Source organism: Crinia signifera, chromosome 4 (genome assembly GCF_055691185.1).
Source record: "Crinia signifera chromosome 4, ASM5569118v1, whole genome shotgun sequence".
NCBI classification, from domain to species: Eukaryota; Metazoa; Chordata; class Amphibia; order Anura; family Myobatrachidae; genus Crinia; species Crinia signifera.
The window spans coordinates 288,483,309-288,506,575 of NC_139220.1; the positions used below are offsets into that span (position 1 = coordinate 288,483,309).

A 23,267-nucleotide genomic window follows, 5' to 3' on the forward strand; every position below is an offset into this window, starting at 1 on the left:
AATTGACCTGAAGAAAACCAACAGCAAGCAGTTTGATACAATCATCAGACGAGCTGTTGCCACTGATCCCTGGATTTTTTTTTTTTTTAATGGACTCCACATGTGTTTTTTCACAATATAATTGTTGAAGACTGCACTCACAGGATCGCAGGAAAAGCAACAGAACTGGCACTCAGAATCCAACATATTTTTTCTTTCATGCTTTGACTAAAACTAACACATGGCCCAACAGCCATTTCAAATGCACATTGCAGTTTCCTCACATTAGCCCCTGAGGAAAACTGCAATGTGCAGTTGAAACAGCTGTTGGGCCCTGGGTGTTATTTTTTTCCTTCATACTTTCAAAACTATGTTGGATTCTGATTGCCAGTTCTGTTGCTTGTCCTGCTGAAGGAACACACACATACAGTAGGAGCAAGTTTCAGCTTTGCTCCTTTGGTCATGGCTAGCCATGGCTATTCTATTGTTCTCAGCTGCAATACAATACGTATTGCAGCTGAGAACAATAGAATAGCCATGGCCTAAGGAGCAAAGATGAAACTTGCTCCTACTGTATATACATACATACACAACCATGAGTCCGGCATCCTCAGTTCTGACACGTGTCGGATAATCCATTTTGACGGATTATCGGTACTATCCCCTTCACATCCCACCGAATACTAGATGTCCTGGCAATGAGGGGGGATGCCGGAAAATCTGTAGTGCACGTTGTGTAGAATATATATTTGTATTGTGTAAAGCTGGTTTGACCTGACTTCATTGGATTGAGATGCTGATTGATACTACACCTGTCTGTGATAAGTTTCTGGCTTTATTATGGATGTAATGATTGCATTAAGACTATGGGTGAGATTTAACAGGATGAGAGATTCAGAAAGTGAGAGATTTGGTAAGAAATCTCCAGGTTTTTTTAAAGCGGCAATCATTTAAACACAAAACTGGTTTTGCAGAGTTAGTGATTTCGGCTTTAAAAAAAAAAAACTGGGGATCTCTCACTTTTTGAATCTCTCATCCTATTACATTTCACCCTATATGTCTGTGTGCTTGTGTAAAAAAAAAGCCAGATATAGCACCATATAAGAAACTGAAACCTCACTTCCATATACAGTAACTGCGCACATCCTGGAGTGTTGTAGCAGAGTTTATTTCGAACTTGGCCTCCCCTGCAGAAAAGCCAGCTGGACACATGCAACAGGAATAGTAGAGTGGATATATTGAAGCAGGATGAGGATAGATGGTGAAAAAGAGGAAAAAAAAAAAAAAGAAAAAAAAAAAAAAAGAGAGAGGAAAAAATTAAATAAAAAAGGGGGATGTGGGGAAAGAGGTGGGAAAAAGGAAACACACATACACACCCGCACTACAATGCAAAATAGCAGTGTGCCTGCTACAATGCTGCAATAATATAATTACAGACACTAAAACCGGTGGGATATCTCCCCCCCCCCCCCCCCCCCCCCCAATCCACCATGTAGCTTTGGTACAGTCATATTAAGCCCCTCCCACCCAGTCAACCACTTCAGGCTCCACCTTCACATAGGAAGGGGGCGGTCACTTATCGATCTGACAATTAATTAACGGATAATGCATTAAAACTGCATCTATAGACCCATTTATGAACAGTCCTGAAGACAAGTAGTGCATTGATCATCTACTCTGTAGCTGAGCAATGCATTTGCAAATACTTCCTGCATGAGATCTCCATGGAAACCGTGCGTAACCTCTTCCTCTGACATTGTCTCATTTCCACGTGCGCTAATCTCTCAGAGCCCCAGCCAAAAAGAGCAACGTTGCTCCTGCTTTTCTGTTCACATGCATTGTTCCAATCTCCTATCATTGTGGGCTCTTTACAGAAAATGCCCCAATTGTCCAGCAACTTACTTCTGTGACCACCTGCATAGAGGAACCACGGAGTCTCAGTCTTGATGGGTTTTCAGTCCAAAGCTTTCTCTCACTCCCTCCTCTTGTGCCAAGTGGGATCACCATATCAAAGCCATGGTATGTGCATCCACTTCATCCTGAGCCAACAGAGGCTAGTTATGAGAACCGCTTCTCCCTTATTTTAAAGTCTTTGTGGTGGAAGCACCAAAAACAAAAATCAGTTAAAAAAAAAAAAAAAAAAAAAAAAATCTACTATCACCTTCAGCAGATACACTAACAAGTCGATATCTTCACACGATATTAACTTCTAGCAGCACATCTACCCTCAACAGGTCTCCTGAGGACACACTTCCCCTGCCGAGCATACTGTATGTTGTAACAGTTCTGCTTTTAACAGAGGCGTATGGACCTTTTCCATACATGTAGCTGGAGGTCATCAAATAGTCTTCATGAAGAGAGTCTAAGAAGCAACAGTGTGTTTTGTAGCCATCTCTCTGCCCACTTGGGACTGACCGCACGATACTGCAGAGAACTTGCTAAGGATGAGGACCTTGACACATACCTCCACTTCACCAGTAGACTAGGAACATTTAGACGGAGATGCTTGTCAGAAAGACAATGTGCTTGATCCTGTTCAGCTATGAATAGCATTTAAATACATATGGCATTTTGTTGACGTAAGGTCTCTGGCCTGTAATGAACTTGTGGTCTCGAGGATGTCCTCATATAAGAAAGCAGTTACAAGGATATGCTGGTGTGGTGGGATATGTGGGGGAAAATAAAAACAGGTGGTTTGATATGGGTCCATTCAACCACCCCAAATAACAGGTGTACAAGAAATGTGGTGGTTATGGAGAGACTATGAATATGCCAAACTTTCTAATTAAAAAATAAATATAAACCTCCCCTATCGTGAAAAAACCTCTGCCTTTATATAAATAGGCTTCCATGTCTTCCCTCGGGGCACTGGATCAGAGTTACAGTCTATGAAACCTTCCATATGACCCATCGCCTACAAGTGGTGGTACATCCAGACCTACATGCTTCCACATGGAGGTCACCAGTGTTTTGATAGGAGCCTCCAACTCTGATGCAGAGTCTCTAGATAAAAGGAGGGCAGTAATGTGCTGATTAAAGACATCTCATAATACGAAGGGGATTCCTCGTCCTAGGTTCCATATCGGGGCAGTATGAAAGGGTAAACGAGGGTATTCTCCAACAGAAGAAATAATGAGGGAGAGGGAGAAGACCTTCCCCTTTGAGGAAAATGTTCGTAAGAATCCCCCATACACCACGTAATACATGATTATCCAAATTTGAGTCTCAAAGCCGCATCCACAGAACATATTGGGGAGGGGGCAGTCCTCCCCTCCCGAGCCAGATGCTACCTGCTAAAGAAGGGGAGGTTTTGAGGGCTAAGGAGAGTGCTGCTCCTTGGAGACTCTGTCTGAGCCATGACATCCTGAAACCAAGAGGCTACATCCACCTCCTGTGTTTCATACCGACGCAAGAATTGGTGCTCCTGGAAGGCAAGCAAGAGACAGTTATTACAAAACATAAAAGACTAGCTGAAGAGATAGTGGAGAAGAAGAAGATACAGGAGCAGAAATATCAAATTCTATTGGAAGAATGAAAGTTCTGTCTCGCAAGTAAACTACACACATACAATACAAATTAGGGTACTCTTTACTTAGAACGGCGCCCATCGCGGTGATCGCGGCATCGCGGGCAGTACATAAACGGCCGCGACGCGATGCCCGCGATCACCGCGATTTTCCCATAGGGAACAATGTTAAAAAGCCTGATTGACCGCGATTTTGCATTCAATGCCTCAATGCCCGCGATTTTCCCATAGGAATCAATGTTAAATGGGCTACAGAGCCCAAATAGGCACAATTAACCCTTAAATGTCCCCCCAATTTTTGTACGCCACCCCGAAGCATGGCGAGCGCAGCGAGCCCGCGAGGGGCGGCGGTACGCGTCCTCCGACCTTTTCATGCCCTACTATCCACGTCGGCGTGGAGTTGAGAATAGAATAGTGTGGCGAGCGTAGCGAGCCACCGAGCCCGAAGCGTGGCGAGCGCAGCGCGCCCCGCGATGGGACGCGTATACCTTCACAGGTAAACGCGTCCCCTCGCGGGCTTCACAGGTGTCCGCTTTTCGCCACGGATACCTGTGAAGCCCGCGAGGGGACGCGTATAACTGTGAAGGTATCCGCGTCCGCTCGCCACGCTTCGGGCTCGGTGGCTCGCTGCGCTCGCCACACTATTCTATTCTCAACTCCACGCCGACGTGGATAGTAGGGCATGAAAAGGTCGGAGGACGCGTACCGCCGCCCCTCGCGGGCTCGCTGCGCTCGCCACGCTTCGGGTTGGCGTGGATCGTGTGGTGGCGTACAAAAATTGGGGTGACATTTAAGGGTTAATTCTGCCTATTTGGGCTCTGTAGCCCATTTAACATTGATTCCTATGTGAAAATCGCGGGCATTGAGGCATTTTAAAGTAAAATCGCGGTCAATCAGGCTTTTTAACATTGTTCCCTATGGGAAAATCGCGGTCATCGCGGGTACACGATTTTGATGTACCCGCGATTTTTTACCCCCGACGCCCGCGATTCTAATCGCGGGCGCCGTTCTAGGTAAAGAGTACCCAAATTAGGTAATGGGTGGAGAGCAGTCCAAGACGTTGTTAGTGTGTCAGAAATGTCTTGTGAATAGTAAAACCTCTCGGCCACTACAAACGTGATCAATAAAGTGGCTCCATAACGGAAACAGTCACCTGTAGACAAGACCATTCATCTACTCACCAGAAGCTTATTGTACTTTGGCCTCTTTCGGTGATCCTTAGTGAGACTGTAGACAGAAATCAGACAGGTAGTTAGTATAAGGAGTAGGACAAATAACAAAAGGCTGTGCACTGGTGACTGGCACATTTATAGGAAAAAAATGATATCCTCCTGATCAGCTATAGGAGCACAGGCTGTGCTTGGCTTTGCTGAATATGCAGCCTCCTTGTCAATTAGATAAAATACACAAGATGATAATGGAATCCACAATCATGGACCACTGGTAGTGAAATATCATCTTAAATGCATAGAGGGGACAATGAACCAATCATAATGCAATAGGTAACAAAGTCCAGGACAACCAGTGAAGCTGAAACAAACCGTACTTGTACGATCGGCCCGTGATGACTTACGAGGGAAAGGTGGGGGTACCATACCGTGAACAGAAATATGTCATTTATAACTTACCAGTCCTTCACAAAAGACTGGAAGAGAGAAGAAAACCCCATATTGTGAGGGAGAACTGGGGGTTCCTCTTGGAGGACTTTGGTGAGAACTTCAAAATCAGTCTTGCAGTTTTTGTAAGGGAACTGTCCTGTCGCCAACTCCACCTGAGGGAGAACAAGCATGCTGGAGTATGATGAACAATAAGAAAAACATGCAAGTTCATAGACCGTCATCAACTACAAAATGGCCTCCAAAGCGAGTCAGGAGAAGGAATTAGCACACTGAGAATATGCTGGGCTTTCCAGGATCATTAACTCACCAATGAGATTCCTAGACTCCAGACATCTGCTCGGATGTCGTAGTCTGGTTTGGTTGGATCCGGAGGGTCAATTCTCTCAGGCTGAGAAAACCAAGAAAAAAAACATTAATTTAATCTGACATCAAGCAGCTAGTAATTACCCCTCTCCATATGTGCTCACAGAACACTTTTCTTTCCCCCTCCTACCCCAAACCCCCTTTCTCCCTCACCGCCATATAAGCAGCACATCCGGCACTCCTGGTTTTGGCCTTGGAATCCACAAGCCGCCCACTTATTCCAAAGTCACACAGTTTTATCTGTCCATTGGCATCCAGCAATATGTTGGAGGGCTTCACGTCCCTGTGTATAACACCATGCTTCTCTTTCAAATAATATAAAGCATTCACAATCTATGAAGACAAGAGAGAATTCAGTGCAATGAGACAATTTAACGACACACGTGGGGGTATTCAATCCCCACCGCTATTTCTGACAGGGGAAATAGTGGCGGCAGCCGCCTATTCAATGCTTCCGTTTCCGACAAAATGGATCTGACTTTAAAACCAGTCGGGTCTGTTTTGTTGAAATTCACGGCCCGATCACGACAATCCACAGCCGTCTTTGGCCAACACGACCCCTTTTCGACAGTGGACAAGCAGAACATTGAATTGCACCTGTCAATACACTGTTGAGCCGGGCAAGAGGGGGCCAGGATTATGACTGTCGGAACATTGAATACCCACCATAACCTTTTACCTACTTTTTCTGTAACCCCCCACAGTTTACGCACTGCTGAAAAACCTTTGTAAAGCTCTGTCATATCATTCGTACTACTCACTGCTACAGTCATCTTTCCCAAAATGCTCTCTGGGATGGGTCCCTGGATCCTCTTCTTCAGCTTTTCTGCACACGTCCCCATCAGCTCCATGGCTATGAACACGTCTGTCTATAGAGAGAACACAGATAAGGACTCACATGCTGCAAGAACAACTGTTGGTGCGTATGATTTGGTCAAAACATTTTTTCCCTCCAGCCACATTTTTTCATACTTACCTCGTCCCCCAATGTCCACGGCGGCCTCCGGGAACCTTTTCTGTGGCATCTCCAGTCCCAGGGGAGCATTGCACGAATGCGCAGGCGCGCCGGTGACGTCACCCATGCGTCCGCGCACTTTTGCAAGGCACCCCTGGGACCAGAGAAGCTGCTGAAGAGGATCCTGAAGGCCGCCGTGGAACCATCGGGGCACCACCAGGGGCCCAGGTAAGTATGAAAAAAAAAAATGTCCAAAATCCGGAAAAAAAAAAAAACCCTTTATCCAAAATGTTTGTGGTCCCGTTTTAAACCCAACATCCAATCATTGGCTGCTTCTGACAATCCATGATTGAGGGGGGGGGGGTGTTTACTGGGTGAGAAGCACTGAGGCAAAAGTAGAGTAGGGTGACCGGAACCATAGAAGGACAGAAACAATCCATACAGTACTATGGTAAACTTACATTTGTGATAAAAGTGCCGTAACACTGGACAATGTATGGACAGTCGTGACTCTTCAGAACAACATCCAAATCCATTAGGATCCGTTTGTTCTCCTCCTTGTTACCAGAGCGCCGCATTTGCTGGAGACCAAGGACAGACAAATCATGACATCTTACTACCTCAGAGGGTGGTCACATTATATACACAACTACTCCCAGGGATCAATATGAAAGGGCCACTGACTCCACTTCTGGCAAAACTCAAACCAGTATATCTGTAATCACTCATCACAGGCGCTGAGAAGTGGTTATTGCATAAATCCGGCATGTCCATACTGTGGCCCTCCAGCTGTTGTGAAACCACACATCCCAGCATGCCTTGCCATAGCTTTAGCATTCCCTTATAGCAAAACTGTGGCAGGGCATGATCAGACTTGTTTCACAACAGCTGGAGGGCCATAGTTTGGACATGCTTGTCTGTGTCTAGGACGACAGTGACAAACTCAACATACAATAGGTTGACACGAGTTTTTCATGTTTTTTTTTGTAGATTTCATGGACCCCAAAATGTATACCGTATCACATGGACCCCAAATTGTGTACCGCACTCGCTCACAATGAGTCTCCGTGAATGGTAAAGAATGAAGAGTTCAGATAAAACTCCAAAAACTCGTTGACCTCGTCATGTGTCGGCCTAGACAAGTTCGACCTATGGACCGGATACCCTGACTAGTGCCACATGTATTGTTTAATAGCCTTACAAATAGGAAGTCTGAACCCAAAGCAGTTTTGAAGGCAAATACCAACAATTTCAGCTTGCAGAAACTCCCTGGGGAAAATATAGGCAAATACATACATATTGCTGAAAAATAAAAAAAACATACATTGGAGAGTCCAAACTTTCCATTTAACAAGAGAGGTCACATAATATTCATTTTGTTTTAACTTGCTGCATTAGTGATGGCCAATAAAGCCACCGTTCACTATAGAGGATACAATGAACTATCACCAGTCTCTACATAGTTTATATTCCGATATAATAGACCATGGGCAGCCAACTCCAGTCCTCGAGAGCTACCAACCGTTAACATTTTCCAGGTCTCCTCACAGAATCACAAGATAAGTCATTAGCTCCACCTGTGGATCTTATGTAATTTGGGAGTGAGTAAAGAGTGCACCTGTACCCCAGCTAGGTGGTCTGGAAAACATGAACTGTTGGTAGCTCTCGGGGACTGGAGTTGGCTACCCCTGTAATAGTGGATCAAAACATCACTTAATGCTATCATCATCAAGACAAGCAACAGCACTAGATGTATTCCTAGCCTTGCCCTATGGATCCATTGATCTGGTCTACTGGCTGCTATGGATTCTGGACCGAAAACAGGTGACCGCTAAACGGGCCTAACATCAAACAGGGAACATTAATGGTGGCATCTGTTCATAAGTGGTAAGAGGATGAAATGAATTAATTTCCTAGTACCTGAATGCTTATTGGCAGATCCTAAGGTAGTGTTCCCTCTAAGCTTCTTTTGCAGGGTGCCACACCCTGCCCATTTTTAAAAGCTCAAAATGCACCCTGGCCTTTTTGTGTGTGGCACTGTGCGCCCTTACACAGCCCCCTACCGCGCTGACATGCCTCTAAGAACTTTCGGTGTGTGCCATCATGTGTAATGGGTAGTACGGTGTATGTCATAATGTGTAATGGGTATGATGGTGTGTGGTATAATGTGTAATCGTTATTAAGACAGTAGTACAATGTTTAATGAGCGTCATCCTAGTGCAGTGTGCAGGTTTTTATATACTCTATGTTTTTTGCTTCTAATGTAAAATTTCGAATATAAAATATGCCCTGCTCGGTGATCAGCGCCCTGCCCTAAAAAAATCCTAGAGTTGACACTACTAAGGGGTATATTAACTAAAGTTTAATAACTTTTTTTGGAAGTGGGGATGTTGTGCATGGCAGCCAATCAGATTCTAGCTATTTTCTTATAGAATGTGTTCGCTAAATAAGAAGTAGAATCTGATTGGTTGCTATGGGCCACATATCCAGTTGTATAAACCTGCACTTGCATGTTGCCTTTACCCCTCTTCCCACATGCCCTGCCATGGCAGAGAAAACAGAAAACAATGAAAAATAACATCCGAGCATCAGAATTGTCTACATCCCAGACTGTAGTGAGACTAGAATAAAGAAAATACCACACATTGCATTCTAGACCTCATTCCGTCCCTGACACCAATCCTCCACAGTCACCTTAACAGCAATGACATGCCCAGTCTTCTTAAACCTCATCTTCCAGACTTGTCCGCAAGTCCCACAGCCGATTTCCCCCAAATTCTCCAGATCATTGATGTCCGCCTGGAATTTCTGAGTGCAAGAACATTAGAAGTCAGAAGAGATCCCCACTACTGTATCCCATGCCCTATTCCAGCTCCTCTACAAATGGCCCATGGCCCTCTTTCTAATTACTATCCTGTATCTACCTCTAGTCACCTCGTTATATAGTAGGAGGCTCATGTGATGGTTACAGATCACTCACTGCTCTATTACATGACTGCACATCTGTCCTATTATCCATAAAGTGATCCATTTACCATCCAACTGCCCTGGGAATACACATGGACCTGTGCCTTGACCCTGCATACTGTTACCATCACTGAGCTCTAGCACTGACCCTTCACATGAGAACTATACTTTATTTGTCCTTGCCTGCCCAGCTTCTGTACCCTCTGTACAACTTTACCTTGTAACTGCCCAGAATCAGTTTCTTGCATAAATCACCCTGTATTTGCACAGTTTTAAACCCTGCCATACAACATCACCATGTAACTGCCCGGCATGTATCCCTGCCGTACAACATCACCCTGCAACTGCCCATCATCTATCTCTGCTGTGCAACATCACCCTGCAACTGACCAGCATATATCCCTGCCCTACATCAGCCTGCAACTGCCCATCATCTATCCCTGCCTTACAACATCACTCTGTAACTGCCCAGCATCTATCTCGGCTATCTAACATCATCCTGCAACTGCCCAGCATGTATCCCTGCCATACACCATCACCCTGCAACTGCCCAGCATGTATCCTGCCGTACACCATCACCCTGCAACTGCCCAGGATGTATCCCTGCCGCACAACATCACCCTGCAACTGCCCAGCATCTATCCCTGCCGTACAAAATCACCCTGTAACAGCGCAGCATCTATCCCTGCCGTATAACATCACCCTGTAACTTCCCAGCATCTATCCCTGTCGTACATCAGCCTGCAACTGCCCAGAATGTATCCCTTCAGTACTACACCACAATGTAACTGCCCAGTAGCTATCCTCGACAAACGACATTGCTCTGTAACTTCCCAGCATCTATCCAAGTGATACAACATCACCCTGTAACTGCCCAGCATCAACAATGATATTTGAAAGTTTGTGGACCCTTCAGAAATGTCTATATGTCTGCTAAAATTTGGCCTAAATCTACCTCAAATTTTTATACAAGTCCTAAGTGAATGCAGAGATCCAAATGGCAAAATGCAGAGATCCAGTGGCAAAATGTGTGAACCTTTACTTTCAGTATCTGGTATGACCCCTTATGCAGCAATCTGCACCTAAAGGTTTCCAGTAATTGTTGATGAAGGTATAGATTGTTGCTGTGTCAATTACAAAGTACAACATCCATGGTGAAAAGCGCACACCGGTCACCGTGCTTGTGCACTTTATTCACACACGCAGCTCATAGAAAACCTTTAGAGGGACCATGGTGCAGCGCTGCGATTCCACTCTGCTGGTGATATTTACTGTGCTACACGGACACGAATGGCCAGATCGCAGCAATGTGGCTATATTTGCAAGTCCTGAACACTGGCTTGGAAGGATTTTACACCATTCCTTCATATAAAACAGCTTCAACTCTCTCATGGACCGCTCGCATCAGGCCATTGCAGACATTGGGGGTTATTCTGGTTCATTCCTTCTGGCAAATTCCTTCTTAGATGGACAAAAACAAGTGCACTGCAGGTGGGGTCGAATTTATTTGTGAAGAGAGAGTTAGATTTGGATGTGGTTTTACTTCAAAGTGAGATCTATATTGCAGTGTAAAAATAAAGCAGCAAGTATTTGCCCTGCACATCTTACATCTGCCCCACCTGCAGTGCACGTGGTTTTGTCCATCTAAGGAGGAATTTGCCAGAGGGAGTAAACCAGAATAACCCCCATTGTGATTGGCTTAAGGTCAGGAATTTGACTTGGTTCCTTTGTGAACTTAAAAATGATTAGATGCATTGCTCTCGGTGTGAGATTTCTGGGAGGCTCATAACGGTCTGGAATTTCCTTCATTTGTACACAATCTCTCTGACTGTTGATTAGTGGAGCCCGAACTAGATGGTTCTGTAACATCTTCCACCTCAATAAGCATCAACAACTCTTCTTCTGAGATCCCCAAAAATCTCCTTTGCTCGTGGCATGATACACTTCCACAAACGTGTGGAACCTCAGACTTTGGTAGATCCCTGTTTTTAAACACACAGGCTGTCCACTCACACTTGGCCATCATCCCATGGACTGAGAATACCCGAATCACCTTCAAATTATCCGCTAAGCCTAAAGGTTCACATTCTTCTGCCACTGACAGATATGGGATATTGGACTATTTTCTTCAATAAATACATAAAATAATGAGCATGTGTAAAGTTCTTGCCTCCGTTGTTTGATTTGGTTCGCAAACAAGAAGCACTGTATCCCCACTGATCAGGATCACCAGTCACCCTGTAACTGCTTGGTATAGATCACGGATTGATTACATTCACCATTCAATAGGCCATTATATATTACACCTTAATACTGATCCCTCATTTCATATGTAGACTTTCCTATGTTATTACATGACTGTCCTGTATAGGATTCTTCTCCATAAAACTGCCCAGTATATATCCATGCTCTATTACATCGGCCATAACATAACCATCCTGTAGGGTTCTCCACTCTACTACCTGAGCCAGTATCATAATGTATTTATAACAGATTGCACATTATTATATTATTCTACACCTGCCATACAGTACTATTCTAGGTACCCCTATTACACAGACTCACCTGTACTGTCCTATATCAAACAATGACATACAATCCTACATATGTTAGTCTAGAACATATGTTAGTTATGCTAAATGTGTACTCCAGTCATCTCTCACCTGGCCCTCAATTAAAAGAAAACCCGTCTGCTTAATGATTTCTTGCAGCTTTAGATCAATTTCAGTACTGAAAAATAAAAAAATAAATTAGATAAAAATGAAATATAAAACAATATTATTAAATAAAGAACCACAACATCATGCTGCCCAATATATTTCCAGTTTGACACACTGGGAGAGGGACACTAGTCTGATCTCATCCTATTGCCCTAGTAGTCAAACACAGCTTAATACAGATGCATCCTGGTACATCATCTCTGCGGTCACACTATACAGCGCGACAGACTACTAGTGTTGGGGATCTTTTTTTTTTTTTATAAATGCAACTCAGTCGCAATGTCATGGGTCTAGAAGGCACCAGGAGACTGTGCTGATTAACCTGCTACAATGCAGCGGACACGGCTTTTTTCCATGCCAAGCTTTCTTGTGCTTTGTATATAGACAGGCACACACAATATACAATTAATCAGCAGTGCCTCCTGGTGCAGCCTACTTGATTTGCGAACATTTTCGGCAATATGAAGACGCCCCACACTAGCAGAGTTGCACTGTCGCTGACAGCGACACATGATATATACGCCAGGGTTGCCGACTTTAAGTTTCTCCTCTCCGGGAGAAGCCCGGAGAGGAGAGATTCAGCAGCCATTCAGGGGGCGGGGCTTGCGAGTGACATCACTAAGCCCCGCCCCCGTGCTGGTAAAGCAGCTAATTCATGGATCTCCGTGGAGGGGGCGGAGCTAAAATGACGCGATTGTGCCGTTTTAGCTCCGCCCCCTCCTCTGAGACCCGAGGATTGCGGCATTTTAATGCCGCGATCCTGGGGTCAGCGGGGGTCCCCCCTAAATCCGGGAGGTTGCCCACCCTTCCGGGGGGCCGGGAGGGGGACCCGATTTTCGGGAGACTCCCGGAAATTCCGGGAGGGTCGGCAACCCTGATATACGCACAAATTGGTTGGGTGTTTGTGCGTAGCCCACTGTGCCATAAGTAACTGACAGGCTCTGTATAACAATATCATGACTATCTAATCAATGGAACAAGATAATGATAGATTAATTAAATCCGTAGGTTTCTAACTCAACAAAAAAGTGTCACCACACTTTTTACGAATAGATTGGATAAAGCTATGTAAATACTTGGGAATTGTTCCTTATAACTGGCCACTGGGGAGCACTATTACCTTGAGGTTTACTGATCACATACAAGAGCAAGTAATCAGCAAGGTAACTTTCCACGAACACCCAAGGAACATGCAGATAAAGGACACCCTCTACTTGCAGGGCATTACTTTTACCAACCATTCACAGCTTTTTTCCCCCGTAAAGGCGGGGCATATTACTGCGAGTACAGGGGCCCTGGGGGAGTCTAGCCGCTAAAAATGGATTGTTTAGGTCAGGGGTGGGGAACCTCAGGCCCGGTCTGAGTGGCCTGCCCACCCGCATGGGTGAATTCTCGCGAGATTCCTCTTAATCAACAGCAGCCGGAGACTGTCAGTCCTATTCAGCGGCAGCCGCCGGAGCGTGGGATGGCTGCAGCAGGACTATTTCTAACATTATTTTTTTACATATGGCCCCCGAAGGATTTTTTCCGCCATACAAATGGCCCTTGGCACAAAAAATGTTCCCCACCCCTGGTTTAGGTGAAGTTATCAATCCCCTCTCTACCAGATTATAAGCCTGCAGACCACTCAGTTTCCAGACCTATATTACTAATACAACATATGATTGGGAAGGACTGGAACATAATATTTTAAACACCAATTTCCTTTTGTTCAGACTATTTATTTATTGTAATGTTGCATGAGCAAGTAGGGTTGGTAAAACAGCCTGCATCCTCACCGAGGGTATCCAGGCATTAGATCTACAGGGTTTAGGTAGACAATCCAAAGCTCGACATGGTCAAATGTTTTTTAAAGTCGACATGAGTTTTGGTGATTTGTTTTAGAACAGACGTGCTCATACTTTGCCAGCCACGTGGGCACAGAGTTAGATTATAATAGCGTATGGAGCACAGCGAGCCATGCAAGGGGACGCGGTACACGCAGACACACAAAAAAAAACATGAAAAACTCATGGCGATCTTTCCAAGGTCAACCCTTTCACCATGTCCACCTTTTTGACTGTCAACCTTTAGATTCTGTCGGCCATTAGACCCTATCGACCTTTGGATTGTAGATCTAGACACTGTAGATATACAAGGCCATGCTAGGCTCTCTGTCTCTACCAGCCTCTTAAGGTGCGTACACACGGGTGCAATTATGTATGAAATCGCTGGCAAAATGGTCGCTCAGCGACCATATTGCCAGTGATTTCATGTGCAGCCGGCGATAGATGGCTGGGAGCGCGCTCCCGCGGCAGGAGGTCAGCGCCGGGCAGGAGGTCAGCGCCGGGCAGGAGGTCAGCGCCGGAGAAATCAGCGCTGTTCTCCCATGCCCTGCGACGCTGCTCCCTCCCTCCTCCCGTCACCTGCTGCTGAGCTCCGCCCCGTAGCAGTGTCTCCTTTTCATCGCTGATGAAAAGGAGACACTAGCAATATGATTGCTGGGGATATATTGCTAGCAATATATCCCCAGCAATCATATAGACCCGTGTGTACACAGCATTAGGATCTCATTTGCTTTCGGGTCCTCCGCACCAAACACCTATGCCAATGAAATCATTGGAGGGAGTCTGGCAGAATCTTTCCCACCCAGGCTGCCATGTGCTAACTGCAGTATCATCTGATTTAGTTACTGCTGCCCTCGTCTGGACCCTGCGTTCCTTTCCCTATCTACTGCAATAAACTGGAAAGGAGACAGGGGGGACATTTGTTGTGTAATGGACAGATGAGACAAAACCATTAGTTTTAAGTTCCCTTAACATAACGCATACGTGCAACGTGTGTAGGCTTGTGATGTGACCACAAGCAGAAATGAATCAGGTGTAAGCCTGCCATGGTCTCACCTCTCCAAGCTTCTCTGCGGCACGTAGTTGGACTGGGGTATGTTCAGCATGTTCCGCGGCCGCACAGGCACTGAAGAATGGTGGTGTGAGGGGTTGTCAGGACGAGTGTGTCCATCATTGGCAAGAGGGAGTTGTAAGGCTGCACAAAAAAAGTGGTAGAGGGCGATATGTAGAAAAGGGAGAAAGACTGGGGAACAGACGTAAGCACTGAGCAACAGCAATGTTCCATATTAACCCCTCTGTCAGTCACCTGCTCCAGTGGCTTCTATCGCACCGCGTACTGGTAGCATTTGTTACACATCATGCCCCCACACAATAGTCAGTTTTAGTAATAGTTGATTTTCCCTCGCCTCTGATCTATTACAGTCCATGCAATGCACCCCCCCCCAAATTCCCACACTTGTTTTACTAAACATCTAATCTTTGTTCCTCTGTTAGGTTCTCCTGAGCTCATGCTCCAAAGCCCGCATGCCATGTCCACTCTGCATGCAACATTGCCCATCCCATGCACAGAGGTAGGTGGGAAAGCGATGCCAGGCATGAGCAGAGGAAAGCAGGTACACAGGAGGGTCAGTATGAGGAGAGAATACAGGAAAATAATAATAAAAAGCAGTGGGTGCGTGTTAGGTAACATGGGGCCGTTAGCTGGGCCTGGAGCAAGTGAGGAGTTGAGAAGGAAGATCCGGTACCTGCTCGCTGGGATGGAGCGGGCGTGGGGCTTAGAGTGATGAGAATAACTGGGGGGAAAAATAGGGGAGGGAAAAAAATAAAAATCAACATAAAATACAGAGCAACCTAGGGCATAAGAAGAGACAAATCGGAGACAGGGAAAGAACAAAGGAATCTTTTCATGGAAAAATGAACAGAACCATGAGAACAGAGGGGTGAGCAATATGGAGAACGTAGATGGGTATGATGAGAAATGGTCAGAAGATAATGGGGATATAAAGACATGGGAATTTTCTCAGACAGTTTCCAATAAACTTAAAATAACATCAATTCCCTTCCCATATTAACACATCAGACCACAGACCTTCCACTCTCTGGTCTTAGAAGGACTCCTCAACTCAGTACCACCAACACAATCACATAAGTGCATTTGTTCTACTTCATTGCCAGTACAACATGGGGCCCTTCTGCTACATACCAGCACAATTCGGGTACGCCTCATCTCAATACCATCACAGACGTAACCAGACAAATCCTTGGAACCAAGAAGCCAATGTGCCTATGAAATCACTGCAGGCTCCTCAAGTTACGTTACTGGCCCTGGACTTATATATTATTTAGTCAATCCATACCATAGATGAGACCTGGCAAACCTGTGGTTCTCCAGATGTTGGGAAACTACACTTCTTAGCATACTTTGCCACAATTCTAGCATTCCATAATAGCGAAACTGTGGCAATGTATGCTGGGACTTATAGTTTCACAACAGCTGTAGAGCCTCAGGTTAGCCAGGCCTGCCATAGATAATTGCACTCTCTTCCTCAAGGACAGCTCTATTCCCTGTAGTCCCCATCTCTCTCCCTTCATCAAGGTCACCTCCCTCCCACAGCGCCTGCAGAACAGCTCCAATCTCAGAAGTCCTTCTCGCTCCCAAGCCAGCTCAGACCAGGAGATCACTCTCACTCCATGAGGCCTGCGTTTTAGCCTTAGTAACTGTACAATGGGAGGTGGCGTATGTTGTGCCAGGTGGAAGGAGCCATGTTAAATGGTCAGCTATAGACATAAACACGTTTCATTTACAGTCTTCACTCATTTACTCCAGGATTGCTGGAGCACCTGATCTATAAGTGGCTCACCAGCTTCCTTTCCTCCTGATCCCTCCCACACACTTTTCATGTACATCCCCTTTATGACAGAAACTGCAGCAATGATAATTTTTATAATGTAAGGTCGCTACTGTTAACTCAGTCTGGATCACCCTTGCCTATTTTTGACACCGTAGACTGCCCTCACCTTCCGCACACCATCTCAACTGGATTTTCTACATGTCCAACTACAGCTTCTCTGTTTCCTCTTCCACCAGAGTCCCACAAGGCTCAGTCATGGGCCCTCTACTCTTTGATGTGCACCTCCTTCCTCTGTGAGTTAATCATGCCCATAGGACTCCAGTAACATCCCTATTAGGGATAACAAGCCCAGGATTGGCATCCCTAATTTAAAAAAAAAAAAGCCTGCACCCCTCAAAACCAGTGTGGTGCGCCGCGGGATGTGCGGTGTGACCGGACCACATCACACTATGCAGTGCTGCACAGCAGGGGATGGGAGAAGCCAGTCAGGTGCTCAGACACTGCCCGGCAATAGAGTGCGCATGAGCAGTCTAAACCCAGGATCCCGGGATTGGACAGTCAAATCCCACCAATTTTAGGGCCAAATTACTGTATGCTGATGATATCTACCTGTCCTCCCTTTCATATGTTCACACTACTATTTCCTAATAGATGTCCCAACATAACCTAAAGTAAAGCTTACCATCACCTCTCCTTCTAGTTATCAGACCTCACCAATCAGTTGACATTATAATTTTCTCCGATTCCTCAGTTGCTGCGGTGGCAGACCCCTCTTTCACATTCATTCCCTCTCCAAAGCTGCTCTCTCTCGCAGCTTTGAAACAGAATGATACAATTCCTCGACGAGGATGCTACAATAATGCCCCTTTCAGACCGCACTTTGTAAATGGTATATTGCCGTTATTTTACCGTTTTAAAACGGTAATCTGTGCGGTCTGAAGGGTGCAGGACCCCATAACCATTTTACAAAAGCCATTTTTGTAAACCGGTTAAAATGGAGGGTCCTACCCGTTTCAGACCCGGTATTTTGGGATCAAAATCGGGTCTGAAACGGTATTTAGGACCCAGCCAATAAGCAGTGCAGTGAATATTTAATGCGCTCATTAAATATTCATTGCGCTGGAGGCCGCCGCCGCCCCCCCGGACGCGGGTTAACACATACAAACCCATTAACCCCTCCGCACCCCCACACCCGTTAACACCCCCCGCATTGTGTTTAAGAACACCCCCCGCCCCTGTGAAGCCGGTACCTCCTCACGTTGCAGTTGATCGGCAGCCGCAGTACTGTACCACAGCTGGCTTCGCGTATGAAAAAAATATGGAACTTTCTGAAAATGGCTGCCCCATAGGAAAACCCATTTAAAAAAACTGTCTTTTGTATGGGGGCTGCCATTTTCCGTAAGTCACTCACGTGAGGAGGTACCGACTTCACAGGGGGGGGGGGTGTGTGTTCTTAAACAATGCGGGGAGGGTTTAACGGGGTTGGGGGTGCGGAGGGGTTAACGGGATTGTATGTGTTAACCTGCGTGCGGGGAGGGGGGGGCGGTCGCTGAAGACTGGCTTTGACCCTGTATTTGGAAGGTTTCCAAAAACGGGTCTGCCAGTGCAAAAAAACGCACTTAAACGGTAATATACCGTTTAAGAGATGCAGTGTGAAAGGGGTTTTACCTGGCAGACCCGTTTTTGGAAACGTTTCCAAATACAGGGTCAAAGCCAGTTTTGCGGTCTGAAAGCAGCATAAGGCTCATTCAATCACTCCTGCCTATCCTTGACTACTGCAACACCCATGATCCAGCTCTTCTGTCATGCTCTGCCAATCACCGCTACCTGAACTCTCTACATCACACTCTGCCTCCAAGTTGCGTCCCATGGAACACACTTCTACAGACGTACCCGCATACATCGTTGCTCATAGCGCTCTATTTAGGCTACTAAATCGAGAGTTGTAAATAAGATTATGGCGTTAAGCCCACATCATGCAATACGCCGTTTAACCACTGGGTGGCGAATGTTACACGTTAAGACTACAGTGCTGAATACAATGCTGTGGCAATAGACAGTGACATGCGAGAGGCTGGCCAATCATGCTCTTCCCTTTATAAACAATACAATGCCACACTACCGCTCTGTACTAAGTACTGGGTTTTATTCACAGATGCAGCATTGTTATCTTAGAAAGCATTCCAGAGCTAATTTTATGCCTGTATCAAAGCACCTCCCCTGGCCACGCTGCCGCCCAATCACGCTATTGAGTCCTGTTATCTAGTGATTTTGTCTTTACTCTGTGTACTAAGTTCGGGATATTGTTCTCAGGATCAGCTTTATTATCTCTAAAAGTATTCCTGGTTCCGTTCTTATTAACACGTAATCCACTGTACCACTCGATCCCTACTGTACAGTATCTCATAAATAGGACTTCCACATGGTCTACATTACTGCACTGTCATTCACATTATGCTGGATACTGTAGGACACAGGCCCTGGTATGGTACGATTATCAGGGTGTGGTAGGAATACCAGGGCGATTCAGACTTGTTCGCTTGGCTGTGAATGCACACATCCCAGTTAAACACCACCCCAGCAAACGCCCCCCCCCCCCCCCCTCGACATCGAAGTATTTTCAACTGTGTGTACGCATCCTGTGAATTCGGGATGGGCACTGACGTCATGAGATGTCCGCTGCCCACCCCAATCAGGCATCGACACAACTGCGTTCCCCGGCTTCCACCCCAAGCCTGCCACCTGCAAGGAATGAACGCCTCGGCGAGTGTGAAAATCGCCAATGACGTTCGCACATGCACATATTCGTGCATGAGCAAAACCAAAGCATCGAACAGGGGAGTTATTTCGGCCTGCTACGAGCGGGTCTGAATTACCCCCTTAGATTGTAAGGCTTACGTGGATGTTCAAATATTCCCTGTAAAGCGCTGCGGAATGTGTGCGCACTATATACTGTAAATACCTGGTAATAAAGAAATAAATTACAGATGTTATAGGGAAGAACACTTTCATTTCTGGAGTCAGAAACCAAATGCATTTTATAATTCATGTTTTCCCAACAGTAATAGTGTGCCTTCTACTACTGCACCTTTCAAAACACATGCAGTTCGTCTGTCAGGGGTGTTGCTGTCTGCACTGGTGCTTCTAGTGCAGGGTTCGACAAATACTAGGCGCCAGGTCGCCATGGCAACCAGATTCTGCTTCCTGGCAACCAGAATTTTTGAATGGAAGGAGGAAGCAGAATCTGATCATGGGCAGGTCAGCGGCAGAGTATCCACACCCCCTCCTGCTTGAGGTCGTCAGCAGCAGCACGGGCTGCCCGACCCCACTCCTAACAGACCAGTGGCAGCGCTGGCACCAGAAGCTAACCCTCTCTTGCTGGAAGTCACCAGCAACAGCACAGGCAGCGGTGCCCGACCCCATTCTCCCCCCCTCCTAACTGGTCAACAGCAGTGCAGGCAACAACCTCCGAGGCAGTGGTGCCTGACCCACCCCCCCTCTCCCCTCCTAACTGACCAGCGGCATTGCAGGCACCAGCGCCCAAACTGACCCCCTGGAAGTTAGCAGCAGCACTGGAAACTGACCACGTCTCTCCCTCTTCTGCTGAAAATCAGCAGCAGTACCCTGTCCCCATCCTAACTGACCAGTTGCATCGCAGGCACTGGTGCCATTTGCCCCACATCACCTTGTCCCCTGTCATCTGACTCCCTCTCACCTCACCCCTTCCTATCACCATCACCTCTGCGCATCGCACCTTACCCCTTCCTGTCAACTCTCCCCCGTCACCTGAAACCCTCTCACCATCTGTTACTCTCTACTGTCACCCTATCACCTCAACCCAGCAATGCAGGACCTGTAATGGCGGTGGCCAACCCCCCCTTTTTTATTTGTGGGTGAGTTATGGTGCCCATACACATACATGGTACATTTTGTACTGTGCAAGGCGATGCATGCTTCTGTGCATCCCATGGTACAAAAAGTATGTGCAGCACGTAGTTTTTTAACTAGATTGCATCGCATCTAGTTCTTAACACACGCGGTTGTAGTACATCACACGCATTTTAAACTAGATATGATGCAATCTAAATAAGACTCACGGTGTGCATTTTTGAGTGCCGGTGATATTGCCGGTTACGTCCTAACCCCAAATCACACCACCCGCAAATTACCAGGTTAAAGCTTTTCAACCCAGGAATTTGCTGAAAAACCCGGGTTTTTCTGTGGTGTGAAAGGGTCAACACGGGTCTTAAATCCCGGCACTCCAACCCTGGTCAAGAGCAGAGTCGAAAAGCTGGAATTTAAGACCCGTGTTGACCCTTTTACACCACAGAAAAACCTGTGTTTTACAGCAAATTCCTGGGTTGAAAAGCGTTAACCCGGTTGTTTGCTTCTGGTGTGAAAGGGGTATAAGTAAGGAAGGTTTCTGCTCAGGTAATACAGCAACCCAATATATCCAGAACTGAGGAGCTGGTATACGCAAACTTTGACCCCAATTTCACCCCATTTCTAAGCGATCTGACTAGATCGCTTAGCAATGAAGCACTGAATACTTAGTATGTATAGCCCCGGGCGACGGTTATATGAGGTCCCGCACATCGCTATTGCCCACACAGATAGTCAGTGCTTACACAGTCTATCCTGCTAGATTGTGAGGCTTTGCTTATAAACAATAGGCAAAGCCCCGCTTTGCACAGATCGTGGTGTGCATCAGGGGTGTGCTGCGATGTGGGATGAGCAATCATGGCTAAGCACGTCGCTCAGAAAGGAGAGGCCGGTTCGCCCCGTTTTGTATGGGGCTTTAGGGTTCAATAAAGCCCAGGGTTTTGAAAAACCTTGAACTAGAACAGTCTCAAACATTGCCTTCCCATTTCCAGTAATAGGAACATCTGCTGATCTCTTTCCAGAGGCCATAATAACCCACATTTTAAATCTGCAATAGCTTTAAAGTAATCATTAAAGTTGTACATCTGACATTACTAGCAATGACTTCCAAGTCACATACCATAAGTAATGGTTTTTGGTATTCGCTAAATGGGACTAAATTGTCCTACAATAAACCAGATAAAGCTATTTAACTTCCCTATATAGCTATACCGCATTTAGTAGTCTCTCTCAACCAGACCCCAGCTCCCCAATCCAGACAGCACACCAAAGCGTGTGGAGGGGAGAAATAAAACCTTTGTATGAGATTCCACTACTAATTGGGGAGTTGGAGTCAAAGGTTGCTTAGAGAGGCCACATCCCAGCACCAGACCCCCAGCAACCCAATCCAGGTGGCAACTTAACCACTGTGTCCTAACCCGGGCGGCCAACCAGCCTACAGCGGAGCCCCCAAGCCAGGGTCGACCAACCAGCCTACAGCCGAGCCCCCAGGCCAGGGGCAGCCAACCAGCCTCCTGTAGTACCCCCAAGCCAGGGGCAGCCAACCAGTCTACAGCAAAGACCCCAAAACAGAGGCGGCCACGCAGTCTAAAGCACAGCCCCCAAACCAGAGGCGGCCACCCAGTCTACTGTGGAGCCCCTAAACAACAGACGTTCAGTCTCCAGCGATACACCCAAGCCAGGTGGCCAAACAGTCTCCAGCAGAGCCCCCAATCCAGGCAGCCAAGCAGTCTCCAACCAGCCTCCAGCAGAGTGCCTAATGCAGGCATCAAATGGAACCCCTGGAGCCACCAATCCATTTAGGCAAATCAGAGCACACAGGTTTGTGTCACCACCATCCTCTCACTACTATGCCATTACCTGGTTCTACACCTAATGTCACAGCAAGGGCCATAAGCCACATCTCAAAAGCTAGTCAGGTCCCCTCTATAGAGGTAAGAGCCTCTCGGCCATTACAGTCCTCCCAGCAGGCATCCCCCTCACACCTCCATGTCATCTCCCCGTCCCAATAACCACAAGCCGCCCTCCATCAGACAGCAGAGTGCCCCGATCACCTCTCCGGTAACAGGATCACCCCTCCCCCCACACAGGGCTCCGGTACACTCTGCCCCCTCCATTCTCCCCGCTCCCCCTACCATCCTTACTAGGCCGGGGACGCTGCGGGCTGATCTCCAGCTCAATTCTCCGCCTCGCCTCCCTGTTCTCCTGCTTCAGCTTCGCCTCCAGACGAGAGAGTTTCTGTTCCAGGGAGGACGCCGCCATCTTTCTTCCGCGCACTAATAATAAACAAACAGCCCAGGGCGCGTGCGCGGGGAGAGGGAAGAGTGACAGCTGCCTGCGCGCATGCGCGGCCTCCTGACAGCCCGGGACAGCCTGACACAGGGGGAGATTGACAGCTGGCACTGCGGCTGCGCGCAAGATCCCGCAGCGATGATAGCGATCCCATCTCCGTCCTCACGGCGCATGTACGGCACGCTGTTCTTCTGGATGCGGTGCACATCTGTGCTGGCCTTTTGGCTGAGGTGCGTGCTTGCTGACTAGAGTTTGGTAAGCGTAAATCAATCTTCTGGAGACGAAA

The 23,267-nt window shown here is 46.8% G+C and overlaps 1 protein-coding gene across 2 annotated transcripts; it reads right to left on the bottom strand.

Moving 5' to 3' along the window:
* Positions 1 to 1,128: 1,128 nt before the first annotated feature.
* On the bottom strand, positions 1,129 to 22,992 carry MAP2K7 (mitogen-activated protein kinase kinase 7). Of its 2 annotated transcripts, XM_083184959.1 has the most exons (12): positions 22,834 to 22,991; positions 15,701 to 15,748; positions 15,012 to 15,150; positions 12,073 to 12,139; positions 9,137 to 9,250; positions 6,904 to 7,023; positions 6,249 to 6,356; positions 5,641 to 5,820; positions 5,432 to 5,512; positions 5,134 to 5,276; positions 4,687 to 4,732; positions 1,129 to 3,403 (listed from the first exon to the last, which is right to left on the bottom strand). In XM_083184959.1, the coding sequence occupies exons 1-12, from the start codon at positions 22,949 to 22,951 to the stop codon at positions 3,266 to 3,268; spliced, it is 1,302 nt and encodes a 433-aa protein (XP_083041085.1). In that variant the 5' UTR covers positions 22,952 to 22,991; the 3' UTR covers positions 1,129 to 3,265. The 2 variants fall into 2 exon arrangements, with proteins under 2 accessions (XP_083041085.1, XP_083041086.1); XM_083184960.1 differs by lacking the exon at positions 15,701 to 15,748 and having other exon boundaries at positions 22,834 to 22,992.
* Between the last annotated feature and the right edge of the window lie 275 nt (positions 22,993 to 23,267).

Bases quoted from the DNA above. Each gene is read 5' to 3' on its own strand.
- MAP2K7 (XM_083184959.1), bottom strand. From the start codon at position 22,951: ATGGCGGCGTCCTCCCTGGAACAGAAACTCTCTCGTCTGGAGGCGAAG. The intron at 5,277-5,431 runs GTGAGTTAATGA...GTTCTCCCTCAG, and splicing joins GGAGTCTAGGAATCTCATTG to GTGGAGTTGGCGACAGGACA. The intron at 3,404-4,686 runs GTGAGTAGATGA...CTTGCCTTCCAG, and splicing joins CAAAGTACAATAAGCTTCTG to GAGCACCAATTCTTGCGTCG.